Below are 19,815 nucleotides of genomic sequence, written 5' to 3'. Positions count from 1 at the left end.
CAAGCCGTTTCTATGGTATATTCGCATCAATTTGCAAAGTACGCCGCGAAAATGAGACCAACCCACTCATTTGTCATCTTGATTACACAGTGCTTGTTAAAACTTCATATTCTCTCTCCTCCCCTGTGTCATTACTAGAATACAGAAACCTCGAATGTTTAAAAGACGGCTTTTACCGACCCCCGCTCCCTCAGATTGAGCTGAACGCTGAGACCGTAGCACAGACTGACGGGCGCAGCTGAGAAGGCGGGACTGCTGTGGCAGATACGTGAGACGTGCCTCGGCGCCGTGCGTCCGTGGCGGCTCGGCAGGTACGGCGTGGCCAGCTCAGAGCCAGGGCTTTGATTGACACTTACCGGGATCAAAAATGTAACAAAGCGAGTGTGAAGGGAGTTTGCTATCAAGTATGGACTTTTCAGGGAAGCCGGGGAGATCCCTTTTATTGTTCGGGACGTTTCTGTCTGCGGTCGGGATTGCTCGTGGGGGTAAGTGTTTGCAGCTCTGAAGTCATATTCGAAGTACTTTTCCCTGAGGAGCAATGCAGGCTCTTTTCCATCAATCTTTGATTTCCTCCTCTCAGCGACTTGTCATCAGTGGGTACATTTTTTTCCTCACAGAATATATTTTAGGACTTGCGTTGTTGTAGTTTGTGCTTTTTGCAAGTCCCCTTGCCCTGAGGGTTAAAAAGTTAGCTTGGCATTTATTATTTTAGTTATCTATAGCTTCAAATGGGGCTAGATTATATGAGGTTAAAATATTGTAGCATTTAAATGTTTTAAAAACGGCAGAAAACCTTGAAAATATATTTATTTATTCTCATTCTCTTGCATTTTTTAAAAGTACAGTAGGAACCAAGTTCATGAAAAAAGAGAAAATTGTGCTTCTTTGTAATTGTTGTAGTTTTACAAATATGCATTTAAACGTTAAGTCACTGAAAATATAAGTGCCACTTCAATATATAAGCCATTCAAAACCTCTTCAAGATCTTGACAGCACCTCCTGGCAGTTAACGTCATTATCTTTCAGTGTTATATAGTGTAGGCTTTTGTTTTCTGATGGTTGCTGTTTCTGGATTGTATTTAAAATTTTGTGGAGTAATGAAGGAACACTTTTAAAAAATTATTTACTTCTTAAAGCTACATTTATTTGCTGGTCTTGCCCTGTGCATATACAAGTACAACCAAGATTCTTGATGTGGAGTTTGACATTTGGAGCCATTTACTTGTCATTTCATTTTATCCACAGCTGACTGGAGGTTAACTAAGCACGTTTTATTATGGGGCATGTCGTCCACACATAGCAGATGATGAGTAAGATCAGAATTCTTGACAAGTGAAGATTAGCATTTGGAGTAATTTGCTGTCATTCCTGTGTTTCACAGCTGACTGCAGGATTGGATTCTCACTGACCTTGTCAACCTTTCAGTTGTTATCAGTAGTCAAATCTGTTTCAAGTTGCTGATATTTTAAAAATTATTTTAGTTAGCCCATTGAAATAGACAGATTTTGAAGTATTATAAAACAATTTTGCAAATGTCATGTTCCTTTTCATTTACATATTCTAGCCATAGATTTGTGCTTTACTGAGGAATTGACAGTCATTCATTACCTTTCTGCCACCTTTCAAAACACTAAAGCTATTCTGAAAACAGAAAATGCTGGAAATACTCAGCAGGTTAGGCAGCATCTGTGGAAAGAGAAAGGTAACCTTTCACATTGGACACTCATTGCCAAAACCAAGAGAGAAGAAAAAGGTAACTTTAATTTTCAGAAAGGTCAGAGGGGATATCTCGGATGAGGTGAGACCAGGCCAAATGGCTTAATGTGGCAGTTTGACAGTCATTATGCTTTTATTTGTTACATGTTCTTAATAGCAGCGGATATTGATTAGGCTATGCGAAGGGGGAGAGAGAGCGAGAGAGAGGGTCTGAATCAAATTCATAGATAATAAACAAAAGGGATTTTACAGATACTGGAAATCCAAAGTAACACCGATGAAGGGTCTCAGCCCGTAACTGCCTGACCTGCTGAGTTCCTCCAGCATTTTGTGTGTTACTCAAAATCAGAGATATATGACTTGTAGCAGAAATGGCCAGATCTGATACAGACAGAGAAAAGACAGTTATCTAAATTTAGAAAAATGAACATTGAGTTCCATGGACTGCAGTTTGCCATAAGGAAGGTTAATTGGTTATCTTGCACCTCATTGCAGCAGTTCAGGAGGGCATAGAGAGGACACTGTGTTAAAGATGGAGAATTAAAGTGCCAGACAGCACGAAGGACATAGGCTGGGAGAATAGGCCAAGTGGCAGATGGAATATAGTGTCGAAAAGTGTTCGGTCAATCATTTTGGTAGGAGGAATAAAAGTATAGAAAATTCAAAAGTCAGCAAACTCATTGAACTGAATGGCCTAATTCTCCTTCTGCATTATGATATCTAAAGCAGGACATTCAACCTCGATAGAAGGCAGGAGAATGGTATTGAGAAGGAAAATAAATCGGGCATGATCGGATATGACTACATATTGGTACCAATGACATAAGTATGAAAAGGGAGAAGATCCTGAAGAGCAAATATAAGGAGTTGGGTCGAAAGATGGAAAGCAGGACCAGAGTGGTAATCTCTAGTTCGCTGCCTGTGCCACGTGCCATTGAGGGTAAGAATAGGGTGAATACATGGCTGAGGAATTGGTGCAGCGGGCAGGATTTCAGATTGCTTGATCATTGGGATCTTTTTGGGGAAGGTATGTCCAGTACAAAAAGGACGGGTTACACCTGAACCTGAGGGGGACCAAAATCCTTGCAGGCAGGTTTGCTGGGGCTTTTGAGGAGTGTTTCAACTAATTTGGCAGAAAAATGGGAACCGGAGTGATAGGGCTGAGGATGGGGCAGTTGGTATACAAGTAAATGCAGTGTGTAAGTGAGACTGTGAGGAAGGACTGAGTGCAAAAGCGTAGTCAGTGAGTTGAGTTCAAGTGTAACATGGGGGCAAAATTGAAAAGAGTGAATACAAGATTGAAGGAATTATATCTGAATACACACAGTATATGGAATATGGTAGATAATCTTGCAGCACAGTTAGAATGGCAGGTCTGACACTGAGTTGTAGCTGGAAGGAAAACATAGTTGGGACCTTAACAACCAAGGATACAGACTGTATTGAAAGGACAAACAGGTAAGCAATGAGGGTGGGGTGTCTTTGGCAAAAATTGAAACTAAACCCTTAGTAAGAGGTGACATAGGATTGGAAGATGTTGAATGCTTATGGGTGGAGTTGAGAAACTACAAAGGTAGAAATACCTGATGGTAGTTATATACAGGCCTCTGAACAGTAGCCAGGATGGGGGATACAAATTATAATGGGAGATCGAAAAGGCATATAAAAAGGGCAATGCTCCGATAGCCATGGTAGACTTCAATATACAGGTAGATTATGAAAATCAGGTTGTTGCTGGATCCCAAGAGATGGAGTTTGTAAAATACTGCTAAAATACTGTTTGTAAAAAAGCATAAAAGGAAAAGAGAAGGCATGTAATGTAGCAAAAATCTGTGGGAAGTTAGAGGATTGGGAAGCTTTTAAAAACTAACAGAAGGCAACTAAATAGCTGTAAGGAGGAAAAAAAGGTGAACTATGAAGGTAAGATGGCCAATAATATGAAAGGGGATACCTGATTTTTTTTCAGATATACAAAGAGGTGAGAATGGATATCGGACTGCTGGAAAATAACGTTGGAGAGGTAGTAATAGGGGTCAGAGAAATGATGGATGAACCTAAAAAGTAGTTTGTCAGTCTTCACGGTGGAAGACATTAGCAGTATGCTGGAAATTAGAGCATGTCAGGGTGTAGGAATGAGTGTAGTACTGAGGAGGAGGTGCTTGGGAAGCTGAAAGGTCTGAAGGTAGTTAAGTCATCTGGTCCAGATGGACTAGACTTCAGTGTTTCTGAGAGAGAATCCCATGCCTCCTTACTTTCTCAATAAGCCTTGCATGGGGTACCTGATTAAATGCCTTGCTGAAATCCATATACACTACATCTACTGCTCCTCCTTCATTAATGTGTTTAGTCACGTCCTCAAAAAATTCAATCAGGTTCATAAGGCATGACCTGCCCTTGTCAAAGCCATGCTGACTATTCCTAATCATATTATACCTTCCAAGAGTTCATAAATCCTGCCTCTCAGGATCTTCTCCATCAACTTACCAACCACTGAAGTAAGACTCACTGGTCTATAATTTCTTGGGCTATCTCTACTCCCTTTCTTGAATAAAGGAACAACATCCACAACCCTCCAATCCTCTGGAACCTCTCCCATCCCCATTGATGATTCAAAGATCATCGCCAGAGGCGAGATGTACCCCAGGCTCCTCCCACAGTAGTCTGGGGTACATCCTGTCCGGTCCCGGTGATTTATCCAACTTGATGCTTTCCAAAAGCTCCAGCACATTCTCTTTCTTAATATCTACATGCTCAAGTGTTTCAGTCTGCTGCAAGTCAGCACTACAATCACCAAGATCCATTTTCATAGTGAATACTGAAGTAAAGTATTCATTAAGTACCTCTGCTATTTCCTCCGGTTCCATACACACTTTCCCACTGTCACACTTGATAGGTCCTATTCTTTCACGTCTTATCCTCTTGCTGTTCACCTACTTGTAGAATGCTTTGGGGTTTTCCTTAATCCTGGCCGCCAAGGCCTTCTCATGGCCCCTTCTGGCTCTCCTAATTTCCGTTTTAAACTCCTTCCCGTTAGCCTTATAATCTTCGAGATCTCTAACATTACCTAGCTCTCTGATTTCGAAGATTGAATTGATGGCTTTGTGGCCAGGTTTGTGAATAATACAAAGATAGGTGGAAGGGCAGTTAGTGTTGCTGAAATGGATGCTGCTGTTCTTGGATTGGGAAAATGGGCAAAGAAGAGGCGAATGGGGAATGTGGTGTATAGTTATGCATTTTGATAGAAGGAATAAATGTGTAGACTATTTTCTGAATAGGGAGGAAAATCAAAAATCAGGGGTGCAAAGAGACTTGAGAGTCATTGTGCAGGATTCCCTAAAGCTTAACCTGCAGGTCGGGTTGGTGGTAAGGGAGGAAAATGCAGTGTTAGCATTTATTTTGAGAGGACTAGAATATAAGCAAGGATGTAATCCTGAGGATTTATAAGGCTTTGGTCAGACCACACGGAGTATTGTGAAACAACATACATCAAAGTTGCTGGTGAACGCAGCAGGCCAAGCAGCATCTATAGGAAGAGGCGCAGTCGACGTTTCAGGCCGAGACCCTTCGTCAGGACTAACGGAGTATTGTGAGTAGCTTTGGGCCCTTATCTAATGAAGGATGTGCTGGCATTGGAGAGGGTCCACAGGAGGTTCATGTGACTGATTCTGGGAATGAAAGGGTTAACACATGAGCGTTTGATGGCTCTGGGCCTGTACTCTCTGGAGTTTAGAAGAGTAAGGGAAGATCTCATTGAAACCTATCGAATATCGAAAGGTCTTGATAGAGTGGATGTTTCCTATACTGGGTGAGTCTAGGACCAGAAGACAGCCTCAAAATACAGGGACGTCCATTTAGAACAGAGAAGAGGGATTTATTTAGCCAGAGGGTAGTGCATCTGTGGAATTCATTGCCACAGGTGGCTATAGAGGTCAAGTTATTGAGTGTATTTATAGTGGTGGTTAATAGGTTCTTATTAGAAAGTGTGTCAAAGATTATAGGGAGAAGGTAGCAGAATGGGTTTGAGAGGGATAGTAAATCAGCTATGATGAAATGGCAGATCAGACTCGATGGGCCAAATGGCCTATTTCTGTCCTATGTCTTGTGGTTTTATTGTAGCTGATTTATTATACCTCACCTCCCTATTCTCCTGCCTACTCCCTGTAAACTTTGCCCATACTAATCAAGAGCCTATCAACCTGTGCTTTAAATATTCCCATTCACTTGGCTCCAACAGCTGTGTGTGGCAGTGAATTCCACAGATTCACCTTACTCCGGCTAAAAAAACATTCCTCGTCATCTCTGTTCTTTTCTGAGGCTGTGCACTCTGGCCCTACACACTTGCACTATTGGAAATAACCGCTTCACATCCATTCTATCCAGGCCTTTCAGTATTCGCTACGTTCTGATATTCGTATATTTTCACAAATTATTTCGACGATAAACAGTTAAAACACAACAAAATTTATTGATGTAACTGAAAGCAATGGGGAGAAAAATGCTTAAAACACCATTGAGTGTGGCTTTGAAATTGATTGCATAGAGGCTAATCAATAAGTAGCCTTTCCAGCTAATTAACATGTTGGAAGATCCCTGGTTCTCAGCAATAACAGGGGTCATTCAGTAGAAGCAGCTTTTCAGAAGGTTTAAGAAAAAAACGTGGGTTCAAAACTGAAAACTCTGAAAATAAGACAGAGCAACCTTGGACCCTATGGCATTACACTCAGCTGAAGGGTTTTTGCATAACTATTTGGCTGGCTTCATCAGTATCATCTCGCCAGTGTGTCTCATGGTATCTTGCCAATTGTTTTCTCAATCTGTCTATGAAATAACTGGATTTACACAAAGTGTGCTAAATATACCAAACATTCAAATGTTATCATTATTATCACTCTCCTTTTACATTGTTTTGTAATTAGATGAATACAGAGTCAGTAATACAGCTATAACTGAGTGACTGACTATGGTTAGATCAAAGTCTGCAACAGTGATCAGTCAGGAAACCAAATACTGCTTTTCAATGCCTATTTTAACCGAAGATGTCATATTCTTTTGTGCCCTATTTTTGACCTAAGAAAAGATTCATTGTTCTATTTAAATATTAAATTTTAAATAGTTAATTTTTCACATTTCTATTAGTGCTCTGATATCTTGCAAGTAGATCTTTAGGGAAGACTGAAATTCAGAATAATAGGGAAGAAAGTTGTAATTGAAAGATTATGACAGAAACAGAATGATTCTTTTTAAATGGCATGAATTATTAAATCTAACAATAAGTAGATTCTGAAGGAATGAAAATCGACAGACATATATAAGAGATGATTTTGTGTCAGGGAGGTTGCTTGGCAGTAAAATTTATCACATTGCATTTGGGCGCAAATGAATTATTAACAATTGCCAAACTTTGTCATTTGCTGCGTGATAACTTTATGCCGTTTATGTATTTGCTTGTTTAATAAATTGAAATGATTCTCAGACCCCAGCAAAACTTGTAAACTCTTGAAAATGTCCCCCGCCAGCTTGGGTTCTGGTGGAGCAGGGGGGGCTTGAACAGCAATTTTTTGTTGTTCTGCCTCTGTTTTTCCTACAGAATATATGGGCCATAACATTGCTGTTACTTTGAAATGCACAATCTCTGTTTTAATGAAATAGTTGGTGTGCATTTGTAAATCTCATTTCCAGGCTTTAATGACAAGGAAATCTGGATTTATCTTAATGGAGCGTTGTTTTGCTACGAGGGCATTTCATGCTTTGTGGTTTATTCTTGGTGGCGGGAAGAGGGGTTGTGGTTAGGGTGAGAGATGTGGAGGTGGGGTGAACCTGTTTTTATTTCAAAGAGATTTGGGATGCAAATAGCTCTACTGGTTTGTTACCTTGCAGTGATGTGTTAAATGAAAAGCCTTTATCTTTGAAAGTACTCGAATATTGATAAGGTGCTTTCTGTGGAGCCAGAATGATATGAGTTCAGACTTCAAACATCAGTAGAACAAAAGTATCTAAGTATGTGAACGGACACTTCAGCACCAATAGACAGCTGCAATTTTGTCGTGCTATTTCTTGGGTGAGATATTATATTGAGATCTCATACTTGGACAGCTAATTATTTAAAAAACACAAGCAGACTCTGTCTGGCACAATCTTCTTTGCTCTAAAAGTCTCACTAATAAACAGATTAGTTATTCGTCATTATTGTTATTCATTCATCATGGTCATTGACACTGGGTTCTTGTGTCTGAATTGTCTGTTATGTTTGCCGATATAAAGGCTGTACTTTATCAGTTATGAGATTAATATATCTGTTCAAATAAGATTTTGGAACATGTCATTTTGAATTCATACAATAAGGCTTGCAGCTGGGGTACCTTCTATGGTGGGCAACAGGGTCTGCTTTCTGTCATTCTATAGTTTCCACAAATGCATTTTACTTCCAAAAAGACTTTTGCAGTATGATGGAAAGAGGACGTAAGATTATTTCAAGTTTAAATGCTTATTAATAAAATATAATTACTTCCATTTATATATTAAAGGACTTGCATAAGTACTTAAGTTCATTTCAAATTTTCTGATGAGTGTAAGATTTCCAAGCTTATCAGTAGGTTATGTGGTCATTCTGAAACAAACACCTCAATGTTGCTGCCATAATGTATATGTGAGGAAGCGTGCTTTTTGTTGCTGTCAACCTTGCCATCAAGATTAACATTTATAGTAATATGGCAGTATTTCAATAAACGTTGCCCTCATCCACATGTCCTCCATTTCCTACACAATGTGGCCTCGCCCATCCTCCACTCCCGTGGCTTAACGGGGTGGAACTCCCCTTGTCATCTACTACCACTGCACGAGCCATCCAACACTCCATTCTCCATAACTTCCACTTTCCAATGGGATCCCACCACCAGAGAGCTATATGTTGTAAACAAATTAGGTTTCCAGGAAAAGAGGCAGTTTCCTAGGACTTCTCCAGTTTGGTCTAACACATTCCATGCTTGCGATGTGTTCTCCTTTACGTTGCAGAAATCAAATACAGGTTGGGAGAGCACTTTGAAAAACACCTCCATTCAGTTTGTACAGCTGGTCCTGTGCTTCCAGTTGTTGGACACTTTAATTCTTCGACTCACTTCCACTCAAACCTCTGCCTTTGATCCCTGGCACTGTTTGAAAGTAGCTCACATAAGCTTAAGGCACAGTATTTCATTGTGTACTTATGCCAGCGCAGTGGGACAGCAGGTAGTGCTGCTGCATTCTGGCTCTCTCAGCACTGCCTCCTTGTGGCCATGCAGGTTTCCTCCCTGGACTTGAATTTAGCCTCACATTCCAAAGGTTTATTGTTTGGCAGGCACTGTGACTACTGCAGATTACCCCTAGTGCAGATGGTAATGTTAGAATTGGTTGTGATGGGCACATGACAGAGAAGTAACTAGGGAGAATAGGATTAATGGGACTACACTGGGAGGCAGAACAGACTGTCAGCAGAATAATCTCCTCTGATTTTAAAAAGAAATGTGTTAAGATATAAAATATGAGATTACAGTATTGGAATTCAACTGTAAATGCACTAATTTCAGATAATTAGCTTTGTCTATATAAGGACTGGCTAGGTCTTTTGATGGAAGTTTACCTGAAACATTAGCTTTTTTTCCCTCAATCTGCAAATGCTGATTTACAGCATTTTCTGTTCTTATTTAAGATGTTGATATACACCCTTGTCCCTCTTTTTGTGCTCAAGATGTGTTCCCAGGAACGAGAGTGGTAATGGATCAGTGCTAAATGGGGTCTGAATCAGAATCAGAATCGAAATCGGGTTTATTATCACTGACGTATGCTTTGAAATGTGTTGCTTTGTGGTAGCAGCACAGTGCAAAATATAAAAAGTTACTATAAGTTACCGAACAAATAATGCAAAATGAATAACAAGATAGTGTTGATGGATGGTTCAGAAATCTGGTGGCAGAGGGGAAGAAGCTGTTGTTAAAGCATCGAGTGTGGGTCCTCAGACTCCTGTACGTCCTCCCAGATGGTAGTAACGTGAGGGGGCACATCCCTCTTGATAGTTGTTATACACTTCCATCATAAAGATGTGTGGCGGCAAGCATTGGCATTCTAGGAACTTGATGCTGAATCCCTGCACTTCGCTGGTGCTGTTATATTTATGAAGTGTCCACAGCGCATGGTTTGGTGTGGTATGACTTTGTGATGGTTGGTATTTAACAGCTGGAACATGAGATGCATCCACTTGGCCCATTGAGCTGTGGCAATTGGGGTTGCTCTGTGGCTGGAACAGTGAATGCAGGCCACTGTTCATTACTAGCAGTGGCACTTGACAGTGTTGACTATCTGGATATAACAGTCTCTTATCGCCTTTGGTACATTGAGCTTGTACCATAGCAGAACTCTTGGGGTGGGAGAGCTGTGCAATCAAAGTGGATCAAACAGCAGCTTCTATCATCTCTGACAGGCTGCAGTACTTCTGGGCTTCCAAACGCCAGCACTGGCAGGCACCACACTAGGCTGTTGTTGATTTGTTGTCATAAGAACAACTGAGGGCAGGGATCTGTGCCATCTTGCCAGTACATTAGATAACAGAGGTTAGCATTTTTTGCTTTAAAGTGCGGCTGGGTTTGGGGAACAAACAAGTGGGTATCCAGCCTGAAGTAACAGGGTGACGGACAGTGGGGCCTTGGGATGTGAGTCCATAGCTCTCTGAAAGTGGCAACACGTGTAGATAGCTTAGTGAAGAAGGCATATCATATACTTGCCTTTATCGGTTGGTGCACTGGATATAAAAGTTGGGAAGTTATTGTAGCAGCATTAAAATTTTTGGCTAGGCCACATTTGAAGCATCATGTGCATTTCTGTTTGCTGTAGTAGAGGAAGGATATGGAGAGTGTTAGAGGCTTGATAGATTTCTATAAACTTGACAGAAGTTTATAAAGAGATGCAAGTCTATACAGAGGCATGATAGGGTAGATGGTCCGAGTCTGTTTACCAGAGTATAAGTGTCAAATACTAGAGGCCGTAGGCTTAAGTTAAGAGGGAATGTTTAAAGGAGATTTGCTAGATGAGTACTTTTTAAATGCTACTAAGAAAGGTGGTGAAAGCAATTATGATAGCAATGTTTAAGAGGCATCTATAGTGGAACATGAGCAGGCAGGGAATAGAAGGATAGATCAACGATTTAATTTAATGAGTTCAGTTTAAATTATCGGAGGAGGAGGAGAAGATGGCAGCACGCGCGGCCACTTCGGTGGTGATGTCTGTTATCTGTTAGGTAGGGGACCGTGCACAATTCTGATTTGATGGAGACAGACGTGAGAGCATGGAGGAACATCTGGAAAATTTCTGAAATGCCACTGCTACTGTGTGGTAACCGGAATCTCCGGAGCTGAAGGCCCCGAAATCTTTGGCTTTGCGTGTTTCAGCTGCCGGGGCGCGATCGAAGGTGCTCAGCAGAGGATGGCGCTCGGGAGGCTGTATCAGAGAGGCTGGTCGGAAGCTCGAAGTTTTCGGACGGATGGACTCAGTATTGGTTGTGGTCGGCTGCTTCCAAGGCATCGGCAACTTGACGGTGCCTGGAGGTTTATGGCAGGGAGTTTCTCCCTTTTGCCGCCTGCTATTGGGGACTCGGGAGTCGATCGACTCGGGTTTTTTTTAACCATGCCCATGGTCTGTTCTTCATCAAATTATGGTATTGCTTTGCACTGCTGTAACTATATGTTATAATTATGTAGTCCTGTCAGTGTTGGTCTTTGGTTTGTCCTGTTTTCTATGCTACCACTACAGAGAAACATTGTATCATTTCTTAATGCATGTATGCATTTCTGAGGACTGAGTGTTCTCATAATCTAATCTAATGAGTTTAGTTTAATTTGTCAACATGTTCAACATGGACAACACAAGCCAAAGAATGTTTCTGTTCTGTTTTGTTCTACAATCAGCTTTCTACAGGATAGCGCTAAGAAAAGGTTGTTGGGATTATTAAATTACTGTAACTTGCTCTTGATTCGTGGCTGCAGAATAGAAATAGTGAAGCCAAATTTGTCTCAAAAACTGCTGTTGATAAAAAGTAATAGTTGATAAATTCAACAGAAATGTTCATCATGTTGTATTGAATTATGCATTTTATTATATTTTGACAATATTAAATTGTACAGAACATCTGCATTAACAGAAGTATGCCCATCTAAAGGGCTGCTGCAAGTTAATCATAAGTCTGAAATACAAACAGCACTTTACGACTCCTTACTTCATAACTAGTAAGCATTCTTTTTGCCTGAACATGTTATAGATTGTTTACATTCCAAGAAGGAAGATGTATTTTTTTTTTTGGTCATGGGTAGTTTTCTTCTTTGCTTTTCAGTCAAGTTTATTTCAATGTAATCTAAAATATTGTGTCTAGGCCTCACCTTGAATTCTGTACCATGACGAATCTGCAAGACAGTGGTGACGAGATGTTTAGATTTAACAAGAATCAAAGGATGGAAAATAGTAAGAGATCAGCCTCAATCTTGTGGAATGCTGAACAGGTATGGAGGATAGGGGCCTACTCGGTGTCTGTTTCTAATGTTCTTCTTTGAGATTATTATCTGCAACCAAATGGTTGGTAAGTAGGTGGGGGGTTGCTGTTTCCGAAGTGAAAAGAAGCAAACAACTTTAGAAAGGAGTAAGGAGCCTCAGTGGCTGGAATCATGTCTCTGCTCATTGATATGATTATGAGGAATCAACTGCATGAGGTCAATGACATTTTAAAGCCCCTTGGGATGTATAGACGAAAAGGGAACAAACTGCGGCAGGAGCTGTACAATTCTGCAAAGAATGATTGCAGTTTAAGTACTAATTAATGGACTTGAGCTTCTCTCTTCAGTCTCCCTCCTTCCCTTTCCCCACCCTCTCTTTTTCCTTGCCTAGATATTGTTCTTTGGGAAAGACAGTCTGACGGGTTATGAGTGGTAGGCCAATGCTTGCTTTATGCAAAATCTATTAGCAGGCACTTAGATTCCTGGCAGTGGACAGAGTCTTCTGTGAACATACATCAAAGTTGCTGGTGAACGCAGCAGGTCAGGCAGCATCTATAGGAAGAGGCGCAGTTGACGTTTCAGGCCGAGACCGGTCTCGGCCTGAAACGTCGACTGCGGGTCCTGACGAAGGGTCTCGGCCTGAAACGTCGACTGCGCCTCTTCCTATAGATGCTGCCTGGCCTGCTGCGTTCACCAGCAACTTTGATGTATGTTGCTTGAATTTCCAGCATCTGCAGAATTCCTGTTGTTTAGAGTCTTCTGTGGGTTGGCAGATGCAATTAAAGCTCAGTCTGAAATCGGTGGGGAACTCCGGAGAGTCAGGTGGGACATTTGGGATTTTGTACATACATGATTAGTAGCTGGAGCCGGATGAGTGAAGAGGTGTTTGGGTCACAAGTAAGTAGAAAGTTTGAGATCTTGATTGGATTTTGGGTGGGATAATCCATGGTTAATCAGGATCATAGTCTGTGAATTAGACCTTCAATAAGAGGTAAAATCAAAAATATATAACACCAACCTGTAGTTGTTTCCAATCCTTAGATGATACTTGCTGAAGCAAGAGTCACTTTCCTGGAAAATCTTCTGCATGAATGACCTGGGATGTCCTCTAATCTTATGTGACAGAGTCCATATGTGCATTGTATACCATTCTATATTAATGAATGTATTGGGATCCCTCCCTGGACAGTAAGCATTCTGTCTGGATGCATAATGGCTTGGTATGGTAACTGCTCTGCATGTAATCTCAGGAAACTGCAGCTCAGCACATCACAGGAACCAGTCTCCCCTCTTTGGACTCCGACTACACTTCTCGCTGCCTCAGTAAAGCAATCAGCATAAAGACCCCACCCACCCCAAACATCCTGACTTCTCCCCTCTCCCATCGGCAGGAGATGCAAAAGCCTGTAAACACATATCACCAGGCTCAAAGACAGCCTGTATCCCACTGTTATCAGACTCTTGAATGGCCCTCTTGTACGATAAGATGGAGCCTTGGCCTCACATTCTACCTCGTTGTGATCTTGCACTTCATCATTTTCCTGTACAGTACTGCACATTTTTGGTAACCTGTAGAATTCTGTATTTTATTGTCCTACTTTTATTCCAACTCAATGCACTGTGCTATGATTTGATCTGTATGAACAGTATTCAAGACAAACTTTTTATTGTATTGTTTTAATTGTTCATGGCAATAATAAATTAATACTAATCTTAAGAACTAACCTAAATGAAATGCATAGTACTATACAATTATGATTTTCTGCTATCTGACTGTTCAGAAATCCCAGTTGTTCAGCATTTGGTTCATGAGCCCTGGTTCCCCTGCTCCCATTAAGCCTCTGAAGCTCCAGTTCCTATGCTCCTTTTAAACTTGATGGGCTTACAAGAAAACTTATTATGCTTCTTTGCAACATGTTTTCTTAAAAATAATGTAAAGCTATATGGAATTATGTCTGGAAGATCTACCAGTTGGGTACCAGCAAGGGCCCCCAGCATGCTGCAGTAACAGTTTTACTGTAATAACAGCAGGAAGGGATATTCCAATCAAATTCTATAACATAGCATACTAATGTTGGACAGAAGATTTGCTACTGCAAGCATTCAGTGAGAGATAGCCAGGATAAATGATGGAATTATTGGAAGTAATAGTTGTGATGGAATTGGTGAAAATTGTGATTCATTTTCATCTGGAATTGTTTGAAAGTACAGTGCCAGTGGAAAGACTGAGAGAATTAATGGCAAATGTGGCCTCACCATTGTTTGGTAAAGTTGTAATGTAACTTTCCAACTTCATTTTCTATGAAGTGAACATGCCCTTTACCTTCATCACCCTATTTTTCCTTGTTTCTGCTTTTAGGGAACTATGGACTTGAACCCCATCAACTTTGCCTGGGACTCAGTCATTTACTGTATATGTCATAGCCTTATTTGTCTTCACAGAATGTATTAGCTCATATTTATCAGGATTAAATTCTATCTGCCAGTGCTTCACTCCAACTTTCCTTCTGATCCATATGCTGCCATGCCCTCAGACAGCCTTCCTTACTATCGACAACACCACCAGTTTTCCACTCTCTCCGTGGCTATGTTGACTCCCTGCTGCATGCCATTTCAGGTTCCCTTCCCTTCTCCACTGTCAAGGTGAGGCCAAATGCAAACTAGAGGAATGGTACCTCAAATTCTGCCTGGGCAGTCCAAAACCCAATGATATGAACATTGAACCTTCCAATTTTAAGTAGCTTCACCACCCCCCACCCCCACCACCACCTTGTTTTCCTCTGTCAGCCAGTTTCATTCCCCTCCAATGCCTGATTCCATCTTCCCATCATCCCTCCCTTATCTGGGTTCCACTTATCACCTTCCAACTTCTTTCTACCCTCACCTTCCCCTCTCTGCCCTTGTTCCACCTGCCTATCTTCATCCTCTTCATCTAGTTCCATTTGTCACCTTTCAGACTCTTCCTCATCCCACCCTCCCACCTTTTCATACTGGCTGTCATCCCTCAGTTCTCATCCTGATGCAGGTTTTAAATCTGAAGCACCAACAATCCCCGTATCTCCACAAGTGCTGCCTGACCTGATGGGTTTCTCCAACAGTTTGTTGTTTTTTCTTGCTTTAGATTACAGCAACTTCAGTCTCTTGTCTCTCTGACTAATCTATTGTTCCTCCTACATTAACGTTCATGTTGTTAATATATATCACAAAAAATATCCCAGCACCGATCCCCTGAACTAAATCGGTGCCTAACTACCGCTTGCCATCTTTAAAACTGATCATTGTGGCATACAATTATTTTGTGTTTGTTTGATGATTTAAACGCTCTCAGTATTTTCCAGAAGACTTCAATTATCCCCCTGTAATCCTGTGTTATTAAAAGACATTTCCTGAGTGGATTGTCAGTGGAGACAGGAATTAGAAATGTTTACTGGTTTTATATTGAGATTGCAGAAGCTTGAGACTTGTGTGAGGTACGATACATTTGTAGGTAATATTAACTTAACTGATATAGCACATCACCATGATGATAATGATTGGATGAGGCCTTATAATTAGATGGGATTACACAAAATTTTCAAAATGTTTATTCCAAAATGTATCAGTTAATATCATTTTCATGAGGGAACTTTAAGTTGTTCTTTACTGAAATTGGGCTTCTGCAGATAAATACTTATTCATATGTGTCAGATCTGTGGTTTTCATAGCTTTAGGTTTGGGCAAGGAAGAATTTGTTAACAGATGTGTGGATGTTGAAGGTATGTGAGAAGTCAGATAAGAGGTCTGTTAGGGCACAGGAAAAATAAAAGATCGTAAAATTGATAATACTTGGTGAAAATGCATGTTAACAGGGTTCCTAAATAAAAAAAGTTGTTCAGGGGTATGTAAATAAGACCACTGTAGAATTATTCTACCTTTAAAATAATTATTTCAATGAATGGAATAAAGCAACTGAATGCTGGAAATATGAAATACAAAAACTGGGAGTGGACCATAAGATGTGGGACCAGAATTGTGCCATTTGGCCAATTGAGTCTGCTCTGTCATTCAGTCATGGCTGATCTTTAAAAAAAAATCCCATTCACCTGATTTCTCCGTAGAACCCTTGCCCCTTTACCAATCCCTGTCCTAAATATACCCAATGACCTACCTGCACATCCCTCTGTAGCAAAGAATTCTATGGATTCATCACCCTCTTGCTGAATAAATTCCTCCTCATCTTGGCTTTAAAAGGATATTTCTTTGTTCTGAATCTGGGCCCTTGTCTCCTAGTCTGTGCTAGTAATGGAATTATCCTCTTCACATCCACACTATCCAGGCCTTTCAGTATCATAATGATAATCATGTGTAACTGTTGAGCTCAGTTTTATGATTTTAAAGCTGATATGTTGCCAGTCAGCCTCATGCTGTTTTACCAAGTTATTTTGAGTGTTGTTGAAGTTGTATAGGTCAGTGGTCCCCAACCACTGGGCTTTGGACCAGTACTGGGCCGCAAAGCATGTGCTACTGGGCCACGAGGAAACGATATGATTTGGCGATATGAAACAATATGAGTCAGCTGCACCTTTCCTCATTCCCTGTCATGCCCACTGTTAAACTTTAACGCACGCAAGGTCATCAGTGGCCCAAGACGCTCATGGCCTAAGACGTGCAAAGGAATGGGTCTGTGACCCATTTGTGAATGTCCCCGGTGAATCATCCATGTCAGCACGGGAAAAAGATTCAACTCCTTGAGCTTGCAAATGACGGTGGGCTGAAAAGTATGTTTGACATAACATCTCTGCCAGCATTCTGGATCAAAGTCAAGGCTGAATATCCTGAGAAAGCCACGAAAGCACTGAAAACGTTGCTTCCATTTCCAACATCATATCTCTGTGAAGCAGAGTTTTCTGCAATGAATGCAACGAAAATCGCGGAATAGACTGGACATAAGGAACCACGTTGGAGTATCGCTGTCTCCCATCACCCCTCGATGGGACCATCTTGTTGCAGGAAAACAAGCCCAGGGCTCCCAGTGATTCAGTGATATTGGTGCGTTGCAATGATTTTATGTTCATACGGGGGAAATATGCACTGTGTGTTTAATGTTAAATTCGTTAGATAAATCCCTTTAGAAACAAAATTGAGTTTATTAGCCACTTTTAAGTGACTTATAGTTGACTTATCACCTATATTCCAGTCATGATTAACACCCCACCACCCCGCCCCCGCGCCCCAGTCGGCCGGTCCACAAGAATATTGTCAATATTAAACCGGTCCACGATGCAGGAAAGGTTGGGAACCCCTGGTATAGGGCACTGGAGACGAGCTTCTGGAAGCTTGTTTTTATTTTTAGTTTAAATGGAAGTGTTCTTCAAGGCTCTCACCCAAACTGATTCGATAAGGAGAATAGATTGTGTGCAGCGTTAAATCTGGAAGTAGTAGAAGTAAGTGATTGCTTCGCCTAAGGTGTATGTTTAAGGCTCAGGCTTATGCTCAGTACATCCACTGGTTTCATAGTAAGGTGATGTGAAGGGTGGGTTGGGGGGAATGGGTGTGGTAGATATTGATGGAGTGAGATAGAGGCGTTTGGTATATGTTTTGTCTCAAGATAGCTCCCACATGTATCATTAAAACATACTGTAGGAGTAACTTACCTTTTTGATCTATAGTTTCTCAATATTCTTGCTGTTGCAACAAAAACAAAATCCTGTTGTGACAGTCTCCAGTCGATTATCAGAGCTTTTAATTTGCTGTCTGTTTCTTATATCAAACGAAATTTATTTTAATTTCCTTATTCTTTCATCAAGTAAGAATACTGTAATTATAACTCACCATGCAGTATTTTTAGTTGATAAACTGTACTTAGGGGAAGATATTTTTCAAACTTTGGCTGGTAAATAATAAGCACATTGATACAGTTATGAAGAAGGCATGGCAATGACTTTACCTCACTAGGGTTGTGAGGAAATTTGCCGTGTTCCTAAATTCCTAAAGATGTACTGTGGAGAACATTCTGCCTGGTTGTATCTCAACCCAGTGTAGAGCTTCCTATGCACAGGATTGAAGGAGGCCGCAGAGCTTTGTAGAATCAGCCAGCTACATCACTGGCACACCCTTCCCCACCGTCGAGTGCATCTTCGATGGGCGGTGTGTCAGGAAGATGGCATCGATCACTAAGAAATCTAATCTTCCAGGATGTGCCTTTTTCTTGTTATTACCATTGAGGATGAAGTACAGGAGTCTGGAGTCTCTCACTCAACCATTCAGAAATAGCTTGCTCCCCTCTGTCATCAGATTTCTGAATAATCCGTGAACACTACCTCATTATTCCTTTTTAACACACTTTTATTTTGTAATTTATAGTAAATGTCATCCTTACACAGCTTGATGTCATCTAAGTTAGTGTTAATAAACCTGATTCTCTTAGTAATTTGTGTCAGAATCAGGTTTAATGTTGTTAATTGGTTGTTTTGTGGCAGCAGTTCATTGTAATACATAAAAACGATATAAGAATATATAAAATTAAATAAGTAGTTCAAAATGAGTAGGGGGCAATGCTCATGTACTGTTCATGGGTTCAATGTCCATTCGGAAATCTGTTGGCAAGGGGGAAGCAGCTGCTCTTGGAAGGTTGATTAAGTGTCTTTAGGCTCCTGTAGCCCCTCCCTGATGTTAGCAATGAGACAAGAGCATGTCCTGGGTGACAGGGGTCTTTAATGATGGATGCTGCTTTTTTGAGGCATTATCTTTTGAATAGGTCTTGGATGTTGGGGAGGCTAGTGCCCATGATGGGGCTGGCTGAGTTTGCAACTTTCTGCAACTTTTTCAGATCCTGTGCAGTGGCCCGTCCGTACCAGATGGTGATGCAACCAGTTAGAATGCTCTCCACGGTACATCCATTGAAACTTACGAGTGTCTTTGGTGACATACCAATTCTCCCCAAATTCCTAATGAAGTAAAGCTGTTCTAATGGTTCCTTTGTGATTGCAGTTGGGCCAGCATAGATCTTCAGAGATGTTGACATTCAGGAACTTGAAACTGTTCACCTTTTCCACTGCTAATCCCTTGATGAGGACGGGTGTGTATTACCCCAACTTCCCCTTCCTGAAGTCCACAATCAATTCCTTGGTCTTACTGATACTGAGTGCAAGGTTGTTGCTGGGACACCACTCAACTAGCAGATCAATGTCACTCCTGTATACCTCCTCATCACTATCTTCTGAAATTCTGCCAATAGTAGTTGTGTCATTGGCAAATTTATAGATGGCGTTTGGAGCTGTGCCTGGCCACACAATCATGAGTGTAGAGCAGTGGACTAAGCAGGCATCCTTCAGGTGTGCCAGTGTAGATTGTCCGTGAGGAGGAGGCGTTAATTTCAATTGAGACAGACCTTGGTTTCCTGGTGAGGAAGTTAAAGATACAGTTTCAGAGGGACATACAGAGGCCTAGGTGTTGGAGCTTCTTGATCAGAACTGCAGCCTGATGTAGGTGTTACTATTGTCTAAGTTATCCATGTATGAGTAGAGAGTCAGTTGGATTGCTTCTGCTGTAGACCTATTATAGTGATAGGCAAATTGCAGTGGGTCCAGGTCCTTACGTAGGCACGAGT

At 41.1% G+C, this 19,815-nt stretch overlaps 1 protein-coding gene across 1 annotated transcript in view; it reads left to right on the top strand.

The window, feature by feature from the left end:
- Positions 1-319: 319 nt before the first annotated feature.
- Positions 320-19,815, top strand: part of cspg4ba (chondroitin sulfate proteoglycan 4ba) — a 103,809-nt gene continuing 84,313 nt past the window's right edge. Inside the window, exon 1 of the mRNA XM_063042922.1 lies at positions 320-485. Within this exon, the coding sequence (XP_062898992.1) occupies positions 407-485 (79 nt within the window). The 5' untranslated portion in view covers positions 320-406. The remainder of the gene's footprint in view (positions 486-19,815) is intronic.

Source organism: Mobula hypostoma, chromosome 3, assembly GCF_963921235.1.
Source record: "Mobula hypostoma chromosome 3, sMobHyp1.1, whole genome shotgun sequence".
Classification (NCBI taxonomy): domain Eukaryota; kingdom Metazoa; phylum Chordata; class Chondrichthyes; order Myliobatiformes; family Myliobatidae; genus Mobula; species Mobula hypostoma.
The sequence above is the reverse complement of the archived record's forward strand: the minus strand, read 5'-3'. Positions and strand labels throughout refer to the sequence as shown.